At 37.4% G+C, this 10,729-nt stretch overlaps 1 protein-coding gene across 1 annotated transcript; it reads right to left on the reverse strand.

Annotated features, from left to right (window-relative positions):
* Positions 1–8,367: 8,367 nt before the first annotated feature.
* On the reverse strand, positions 8,368–10,240 carry adrb1 (adrenoceptor beta 1). The gene has a single exon (XM_016267283.1). The coding sequence runs from the start codon at positions 10,165–10,167 to the stop codon at positions 8,998–9,000; it is 1,170 nt and encodes a 389-aa protein (XP_016122769.1). The 5' UTR covers positions 10,168–10,240; the 3' UTR covers positions 8,368–8,997.
* Positions 10,241–10,729: the final 489 nt, after the last annotated feature.

A 10,729-nucleotide genomic window follows, 5' to 3' on the forward strand; every position in this document is an offset into this window, starting at 1 on the left:
TGCTGTAAGTAACATTATGTAACAGTAGCAGGTGATGTCCAAAACCAGCAGTTTCTGTGTACTGGGCCTTGACTTTTTGTTCCTCTTTCCCACAAAACACACAGAAACCGAAACAACAGAGCACTGATATTGGGCTGTTTAACATAAAGAAAAGCTCTCAGAATTTTATTACAAAACTAGTAGTAATAATAACGTAAACTACTTTTTCGAATGCACATTGCATCTACCCCAATTAACTGATATTTTAGGCAAACTGCCGCATTACACTGAGTACTGGAAACTCACTTTAGAAATGTAATTTAGGTGGTGCGTTTCCTGTTGGCTTCAACCTGCACTAATAATAGACGTATTTACACAAATGGCTGAATGTGTTTATCAAACAGAAGCTCTGTCTACATGAAATGCACACAAGTTTTTTTACCATCTGAAGAAACCTACATGTACAGCAATATCATTTTGCAAACAGCTCAACTTTTAAAACTTAAACTCTGCAACTCTTCCTCTACTCCTCTGTCTTTTATATTGGACACTTGTACCCTCCTTGCTTTAAATTCATCTCACCTGTGTGGCATTTCAGAGTCCGCTGGAGGTTTTGAGAGATGGCAGGTTAAAACATTCTGTAAATGGCAAAGAGCCATTGCGTAAACTCAAATCAGCGCCTATTTTTAGCACTTCAAGATAACTTGCTCTGAGACTTTTATCAACCTTGAAACCCGCAGAGAATTCATGAGCCTCGTTCAGTGCTTCAATCTGCGAGGCCTTGTCGTGAGCAACATGAATGTTTGTGAGGTTGTCTGCCCACAGGTTTTGCAAATATATCTCTACGTAAATTTAATCAGATTCAAATTCTTATTTTTAGAAAATAGCATTTTTTTCCCCCATTAAAATGTCTTTATCTGACCGAACCTAAAAAGCACTAAACGGGACAATATTACTCGGCCAAATTACATAATGTTTCATGTCACGTTCATGTTTTTTTTTTCTTTGTCTTTTGCTGAAAACACTTTTAATTTAGTAAATATTTTGTCATATCAGAGTCGTCATGGCACGTCATTTTATATTGCGTCTAATTTGCCAAACGAAAATAACGTTTTTGTTGAGTAGAAAATTAAACGTTGCAAAATTTAAATTCAAACACTAGCTATGCATGTATTTACTCCTGAAGTAATATTTTAATGAGAATACTAACAATGTATTATTATTTTATTTATTTATTTGTATATTTTACGCGATTCAGTGAGTTATTACGGAGTGCTTATTCACAACGTGATTTACATATTAGGTCACGTGAAACGTTAATTCATACGTAAATTCACCTGCACTTGACATTTTAAAAGATGTAAGTACTTAATTGTAATATTACGTTTATGTGTATTATATAGGCTGAGTTATTTAACCCTCCAGCGGTTTTAGTGTGAGGTTGTCTGCCCACAGGTTTTGCAAATATATCTCTACGTAAATTTAATCAGATTCAAATTCTTATTTTTAGAAAATAGCATTTTTTTCCCCCATTAAAATGTCTTTATCTGACCGAACCTAAAAGGCACTAAACGGGACAATATTACTCGGCCAAATTACATAATGTTTCATGTCACGTTCATGTTTTTTTTTTCTTTGTCTTTTGCTGAAAACACTTTTAATTTAGTAAATATGTTGTCATATCAGAGTCGTCATGGCACGTCATTTTATATTGCGTCTAATTTGCCAAACGAAAATAACGTTTTTGTTGAGTAGAAAATTAAACGTTGCAAAATTAAAATTCAAACACTAGCTATGCATGTATTTACTCCTGAAGTAATATTTTAATGAGAATACTAACAATGTATTATTATTTTATTTATTTATTTGTATATTTTACGCAATTCAGTGAGTTATTACGGAGTGCGTATTCACAACGTGATTTACATATTAGGTCACGTGAAACGTTAATTCATACGTAAATTCACCTGCACTTGACATTTTAAAAGATGTAAGTACTTAATTGTAATATTACGTTTATGTGTATTATATAGGCTGAGTTATTTAACCCTCCAGCGGTTTTACAGGATGTCCGTTCTCTTTCGAGTTTCCTTGCTTTTTTATTTTATTTTGTTTTATTTTATTTAAGATTATATTTTATTTAAGTCGTTTAATGGTCATGTTTTCTTCTGGTTTTCATTCTGGTGACGAAGTAAAAAAAAAAGCCCAATTTCGACCCCCTGCCAATTGACTACCTGATTGCCTGAGTCTCTACCTGATTGCCTAATCCTAACCCCTCCCCCACACCTACTCCTAAACCTACCAAGCCTAGGGGGAGTAATAATCTGGCGGACGGGCAGGGTGGTGGTGGGCGGTCAGAACTGGGCACAACACCGGTGTTGTGCCGAATTCTGCACCCCTGCCAGTTTAGTGTCATAAATCTAAACTCTGAGTGTGGATAAAGTGACCCGAAAGCGCCCTTCAGAAAAGGTGTTGAATGGAAACTACGACACTGGAATGAATGGATGGCAGCCAGGCGTGCACAGGTATAAATAAGTGGATGCCATTCTCTCAACACCTCATGAGGCAATTACGTTTTAGTATTAACCATGTAAGCTGTTGGCCAACTTGAGAGGGAAAAGATTAGTGTTTTATCTCCATGATGTGCCCTTGGCAGCCATTGGCTGACATAAAACAACGTGACCAAGTGACCCTTAACTGAACGAAAGATGTGTAATGGCAGTCAAAGCTCAGAAAACTTTTTGAACTTGCCCACCAACTGCTATTAATAGACACTTAACGTTTTTGATGTAAGCAAATGCACCGTTCACTGATCACAGTGAGCTAATCCTGTCTACTTACTGGTCAATGTGCGTTTCAGTGCGATTCTCCTGATTTGAGCACAGCAGCATTTGAGCCTCCAAGCAAATAAAAGCAGGCCCATATTGGGTCATTATGTAAAGAGTCATCAGAGAATGATAAACTAAGAATAATCTTTCTGATTAATGAAGCAGATTCAATGCTGATAAAGAAACCAAAGCCCAATCACATGTGCAGCATTTGTTTCAACACAAGGGCCCTCGTCTGTCACGTCTGTCCAGGTACATATTCCTGCCAAGCAAATGGTTACTAATATCAAGGTGACATGCAGCCAGGAGCGTATTCATGATGTGGGCAGTGTTGTTGTTGTGAAATGCTGCTCTGTTGTACGGTGGCCGTGAAGTGCAAAGCAGATCACAATTCTGAAAACAAAATAACAAATTACAAACGCAAATGCAAGTCTAAAAAACAAAATAACAATTCAGAAAGCACAACAACAATTCAGAAAACACAATGACAAATTCGAAAACAAAATAACAAGTAAGAAAGCACAACGACAAATCCGAAAACAAATTAACAAGTCAGAAAACACAACGACAACTCAGACAAACCGGAAGAGTTAGGTATAGTTTGAGACAGCGCCATTGGTTTGGAATTACTCACCGCTGACTGGACGAGACATCTGTCAGTCAACGTATACAGAGAAGAACCAGCCGAGGAACAGCAGAGTGCTGGTAGAAAGTTCAGAGATGGTATTAAAGTAGCTCAGTTTAAATGTATTGTATGAATTGCCCTTACTATGGAATAAAAAATACGGGGTGTATATTTACATTTAGTTAAAAGTGGCTGTGAGTTATCTGCTCCAGTGGTGCAGATGGATAAGCACTTGCCCTTGGCTTTGACGCGATCGACCCAGGACCAACTTTTTTTTTTCTCCCTTTTCAAATCTCGTATTAGCAATAAATTCTGTTTACACTAAGTGAAAATAGCAGTATTTTTTAGTAATATGCTACTTGCACTAAGTGCAAATACCTATTTACACTGTTAAAATAGCAGGAACTACAATACTGAAGTGCAGATAATTGCCACTATTTGCAACAAGTAGTATACTTGATAGTAGAAATCCTGCTATTTTAACATAGTGTAAATAGGTTTTTGCACTTAGTGTAAATAGCATATTTCTAAAAATACTGCTATTTTCACTTAGTGTAAATAGAATCCATTGCTAATACGGGATTTCAAAAGGGAGAAAAAAGCTCGGCAAAAGGTGGGATCGAACCCGGGATCCCGTCAAAAAGCCAATGACATGCACTTTTCCAACTGCGCCACTGGAGCTGATGTTTTACAGTCACTTTTAAATAAATTTAAATAGACACCCCGTATTTTTTGATTGACAGATGTGTCATCCAGTCAGCGGTGAGTAATCCCAAACCAATGGCGCTGTCTCAAACTATATCTACCTTTTCCGGTTTGTCTGAGTTGTCGTTGTGTTTTCTGACTTGTTAATTTGTTTTCGATTTGTCGTTGTGCTTTCTGACTTGTTATTTTGTTTTCGAAATTGTCATTGTGTTTTCTGACTTGTTATAATGTTTTCTGAATTGTTGTTGTGCTTTCTGAATTGTTATTTTGTTTTTTAGACTTGCATTTGCGTTTGTAATTTATTTTGTTTTCAGAATTGTGATTTGCTTTGCACTTCTCGGCCACCGTACTGTTGTATTAGCACAGGTAATCACATTTAAAGGGGTCATATGAAGTGTTACAAGCTCTTAGTGCATAAAGAAGTAAAAAGACAGTATAAGTCATTAATCAGTAATTATGTCCGCACTGGATGCAACGAATGCCTCGTTTATAATGGGTTTTCATGTTTTTGAATCATCGCTCCGGCCGGACAGGGCATCATCACAATATGGTAAGGGGCGTAACATTTCCATCACACGCTTGAGGTATTCGGCCAATCACAGCGCACTGGATAGCTGGCCAATCACAGCACACCTCGCTTTTCAGAACGATGAGCTTTGTAAAAATCGACGTGTTTCAGAAAGGCGGGGCATAGAGGAGAAACAATAATGTACAGTATGTGGAAAATAATGTGTTTTTTAACCTTAAACCGCATAAACACATTTAATTACACCAAATACACAAAATAATGTTCTTTTTAACAACATCATATGACCCCTTTAAATAAGGTTCATTAGCCGAAGCGATACGAACATATTGTATTCTGCAAACCTGAGGCGGTTTTAAATGTGAGAGGGCTCTGGGGATAGCTCAGAGCAGTAATGCATTTTAAAGCATCCAACCTCTTGTAATTAATAGCACACAACTGGTAGTTCAAATAAAATGTATTATCTAAAAGCTTTTTTTTCGAAGCACTAGGCATTTGACATCTGGTTATATCTGATTTTTCTATAATGAATGAAATGATACAAAACAGGGCCTCAAACTGTTTTTGTATAAAGGTCATTTTTTAAATAAGGAAAAGTATAATTATATTATAAACAATATATTATAAATATAAATGCAATTTAATATATTTTAAAATGTAATTTATTCCTGTGATGTCGAAGCTAAATCTTCAGCCATTTCTCCAGTCTTCAGTGTCACTTGATCTTTCAGAAATCATTCTAATATGCTGATTTGATGCTCAAGTAACATTTCTTTTTATTATCAATGTTGAAAGTAGATCTACTGCTTAATGTTTTTGAGGAAACCGCGATACATTACCATTTTAAAGTTTGGGTACATTGCATTTACAAGAAAATAGGAATTTGCTTTTATTCAGCAAAGATGCATTAATTTAATAACTTTTATAATGTTACAATTTTCGATGTCAAATAAACGCTGTTCTTTTGAACTTTCTATTCATCAAAAAATCCTGAATAAAAATTGCATCACGGTTTCCAGAAAAAAATATGAAGCAGCACAACTGGTTTCAACATTGATAATGATAATAAATGTTTCCACAGCACTATATCAGCATATTAGAATGATTTCTGAAGGATCATGTAATGATCCTGAATGATGCTGAAAATTCAGCTTTGCCATCACAGGAATAAATTACATTTGAAAATATATTAAACTAGAAAACAGTTATTTTAAATTGTAATAATGTTTCACAATGTTACTAGTTTTACTGTATTTTAATCAAATAAATGCAGCTTTAATGAGCATAAGAGATTTCTTTCAAAAACATTCAAAAATCTTCTAAACTTTTGGCTGCCAAACATTGTTTGTCAGTGTGCCAGTAGCTAACACCAGCACAGACCAGTGGAAGGAAACCAGGAAATCACACTAACCAATATATTGAAATAATTTACCACATAATTGCATCATATTGTTCATCAGTGTTAACTGTGATGCACTGAGCTGTAAAATGATTTAAGCTGGACTTCACTTTTAACAAATACCCTTAATTGCTTTTTTTTTTTTTTTTTACTTGCATGCATGTTATTTATGGAAGGCATAAGGAAAGTTGAACTGCAGAAAATTTGAATTTCCATATTTTCCTAAAGCCCTTGCTAACACTCCAATGATGCGGAAAATGATACCATTAGGAGAATTTGTGTTCACATTGTTATGTGAATCTTAAGAACCAAGGGACACACACTCTGCACCTCAACACATACTGTTTGTTTGCACATGTGAAATGACGCCGTGCCATGTTATTTTTACAGTCCAATTCAGGTCTGAAACGGTGGAAAACCCAACAGTGATGCAAGTACAGCAATCAGATCAAACTAAATGAGGTCAGCGCATAAATATTTAAGGCAAGCTCTAATGGGAGGCCTTTGGTAGACATTAGCCATGTTGAAAAGGACTGTTTTTTACTTTCAATCAACTGCAGATGAGAATAATTCACATAGAGATGTTATCCGCAACTGTTTAGATAAAATAGTTAAAGATCTGCTGGCATAAAATTGTTCCCTCATTTCAGTAAGTACGTCTGAAACATTTTGCCATGAAAAAAACAAACAACAAACTGAAATCCCAACAGATGGCGATGATCTTCATGACAAATTATAAAGTAATTAAAAAAAGCAATGTGCCTTTTCACAATATCACATTTTATTGCACGCTAGCCAACTTGATGTCAACATGATAAATCTTGTACAATACTTTACATTAGGCACTGGTACATAAATTATTTCTGTAAAAATGTGAAGTTCGGGACAATAGATTCATAACAAAACCTGCCCAAAAATATGTCTACAGATAAATCAATCTAGTAACACATATAACTGGTAGAAATTTGAAATGAATGGAAAATGCAAGAAGCTCATTGCCCCATGCAGCTCACATTTGACACAAATAAGGTGCAAATCACAAGTTTATTTAACATTATTTCATCACATTGCCACGCTTTTTCATATATGCTGTACAATGCATCAAATAAATACTGTACATTTTAACATTTGTTTAATATAAACAATTTCCTCGTACAATTTGCACATTATACAGGTATGAGGTAAAACAAGATTTAATATCACACACATTCAAGAATAAAACATTCCAATAAACAATGTAAAGGCTCAAAGCCTGAAAACATTGCTATGAAGAATGAAAAACACTGTTTCAACACACCACTGCTTCAGTCAGTCCAAACTGACATTTATTACTGCTAAATACTGAATGGTTTGTATTTAAAAAGATTTCAGTTTTTGCAATTCAACTCTTGTGAATGTTTTGAACTCATTTAATCCCACATTAACATTTGTGACTAGCATTTGCTTTTGAGAATGTGGGATCTAAAAAGGTTTTATTTTCGTGTCTGTATTTTACAAAAACTTTTCAACAATATATGAAGGTCTTGACTTAATGTGATCATTTTTAAACAGCTGGCTTAAACAGTCACATGATCAGAGCTGTTTAATTTCAGTTTGCCCCTCTGCATATATGATAAATATAATATTTAATGAGTCTATTATTAATGCATTTTTAAAAAAAAGTCTCATTTGAATTATATCAATAGATGTAAACATGCCCAAACATATAATTTTGAACAACTAATTGTTACATTAATTAAAACAGAAATGTATGCATGTAGCCTTGAATTACCTTTTTCGGCACAATTGTTGAATAGTAAAAATATTAAATGCTTCATTGTAACTTGTTTGGTTTTACTAACAGCAATCTGACTGTAGTTACTCATCGGTTACAATAGTGTCAGGCCCAAAAAAAAAAACTTTTCATTTTCAGTTTAGCAGTTTGCTTCAAAGCCTTCTCCAAATATATAGGCTATGCTAATTTAACTGGGAAAACTAGATTTAAATGGGTTCATTTTGGTTGTTTGTTTCGACATTGCAAAATTTCGGTTGTGTTATCTATTTTACACGACAGTTAGCAGTGCCGATTCTAGACTTCTGGGGGCCCTGCGCAAAACTGTGTCACTGTTAGAGCGATTATGAATGAATGAAACGCATTTGGCACAGTGTCTCTTCCGCTGCTCGGTACGCTTTCAACTCGTTTTTTTTGTCTTGAGCAAGACTGGACATTCACATTACATGATTTCACTCATTTTTACATAGAAAGAGAGACGACAGCGCACCGCATTAAAAGAAATGATCATTCATGTTTTCATAACCGCTGGCCAAATTCAAAAATTAAACTAAAATTAAATCATCTTTGAGAGCATGGAGGCCCCTGGTGTTTCAGGGGCCCTACGCAGCTTGCGTATTTTGCGTATAGGGAGGATCGGCTCTGACAATTAGTTCCGGTCCTTGAATTCGATTGGCTGAGCTGCTTTCCAAAAGTACTGAATTCATAACGGCACTTGGACTTTTCACTGTTTGTATCATTCCGCTTATTCGTGTTCATGGAGGAGCAGGTCGAAGTGGAAGCGGAGCGAGTGCGTGTGTTTTTTTCTTGATCCACGATCGCTCGGAGCAGGGAGTAAAACCCGGAGTGGCGCTGGAGCGGAGTGATTACAGAACGCGTTGGGTGGGGGAGGGGAAATCTATGTTGCTCTGCTCCACCCATATATTTAGTTTGTGCAATATGCATTGCTTGGCGATAGTAAAAAACAAGCTTTGATTTTTTTTGTTCTGGTGCTATTTTCGTTGACGAAGAAGAAATGTAGGACTGGTCATTTTTTCTTTGAAACGTAGATGTCATATTAATTGTTTATCGAACAAGCAATATCACGCTTTCAGCGTGGTCGTAATTACCTGATGTGAATACTCCTGCTCGTGTAATATTGATTAAATAGTCACGGTTGTACTTTTACAGCTGAGACTCTGAATGGGATATCCTGCCGTTCCTCTCCAGACTGCAGTCGCTGCTGGCGCCGTTACAGTCCGACCACGTTCCAAGCTTGCTCTGCTCCACTGAGTTCCCAAAGCCCCCGGTGCAGCGCGACAGATCGCACGAGCTCACGTGCAGCCTGCGGTCCGCCTGCCTAGGACAACACAACAGCCTCTTGAAGGCTTTCCTGAAGTCGGGACTCCGACAGTATATGATGGGGTTGAAGGCGGAGTTCACGTACCCCAGCCAGTTCAAAAACACGAAGAGCTCCTTATCCACCATTTGTGCGCAAAACACCCGCACCACGTTAACGATGAAGAACGGCAGCCAGCAGAGAGTGAACGTTCCCATGATTATTCCCAACGTTTTCAGAGCCTTCTGCTCTTTTAAAGCCAGGATCTTGGTGGTTCGTTTTCGGTTAGGTTTGTAATTAGTACCATGATTGTTGTAGAACCTTCCCTCACATTTGTTGATTTTGTTCATCTGTTGTTTGGCTTCTCTATACACTCTGGCATATACGAATATCATGACTAATAAAGGGATGTAAAACGATATAATAGAGGAGGAGATGGCATATGCGCGGTTGGTGATGAAGTCACAGCACTCGGGATTGCCATAGCACGCTGTCTCCTCGCTGTCCCGGGACCAGTGCATTAGGATGGGTGGAAATGACACCAGAGCTGATATAGCCCACACCCCACAAACCACCACCTTGGCTCGTGCTTTCGTTAAAAGACTTTGATAGCGAAACGGAGAGATGATGGCGATATATCTGTCTATTGCAATTACGCACAGGGTTTCGATGCTCGCCGTGACGCAAAGTACATCAACAGATATCCAGAATTCACAGAAGAACGATCCATACATCCAGGCTCCTCTAACCTCCAAGGCTGCACCAAATGGCACTACCAGTAACCCCATGATGAGGTCTGCGCACGCCAGAGACACGATGAAAACATTGGTGAGCGTCTGGAGCCTCTGATTCCGCGCTATGGCGACTATAACCAGTATATTTCCCACTACAATGATGAACACTATCAGACCCATGATGATTCCCATGCCCACGAGCCACTGTTCTGATAAGTCAAGATCCACCGTGGCGCGTATAGAGTCATTGCTGTAGTTTACGGACGGTAAACCGTCTCCCATGGTGTGGAGAAATTAAGCGCGTTCATTCAGAACTTCAAGTCCTGTGTGGAGCGCTTCCATCCGCGCTCTGCTCTCCAGCCCAGCGCCCACACGCGCTCACTGAAAGGACGAGCAGAGCGACAAATACAACGGTGATGTCACAGGGGTGCACAGCCAATGGCGCAGCATTTCTAAATTGTAAGTCTTAACTAACTGATAAACACGAAGCGCCGCGCAAAAACTCCTTGGTCCTACCTAAGTGAGGACATTGCGCTGCGCTTTTACGCATGGTAATTACAGAACTGGTAGCAAACCGCACGTTACATAGGGGTCCAAAAGTTTGAGAGCACGTGTTTTTCACCTTTGAAATGGGAAATAAACAGAAAGTTTAAGGATTTTACAAGTGTAAGTATGTCAGTAATGCCATAAAATTAACATACACACCTCAATGTACATAACTAATAATAAAAAAGTGATATTAAAGTTTTAAATACAATCTAAAGAAAGGTCTGTGCAAATAATTTGTGTGAATGCCCCTTTTGAGAATAGGACTACTTTTTAATAACAATGTTTCACTAATATT

This window comes from Sinocyclocheilus grahami, unplaced genomic scaffold (assembly GCF_001515645.1).
Source record: "Sinocyclocheilus grahami isolate Dianchi unplaced genomic scaffold, SAMN03320097.WGS_v1.1 scaffold36.1, whole genome shotgun sequence".
NCBI lineage: Eukaryota > Metazoa > Chordata > Actinopteri > Cypriniformes > Cyprinidae > Sinocyclocheilus > Sinocyclocheilus grahami.

Excerpts from the sequence above, each read along its gene's own strand:
- adrb1 (XM_016267283.1), bottom strand. The coding sequence starts at position 10,167 with ATGGGAGACGGTTTACCGTCCGTAAACTACAGCAATGACTCTATACGC.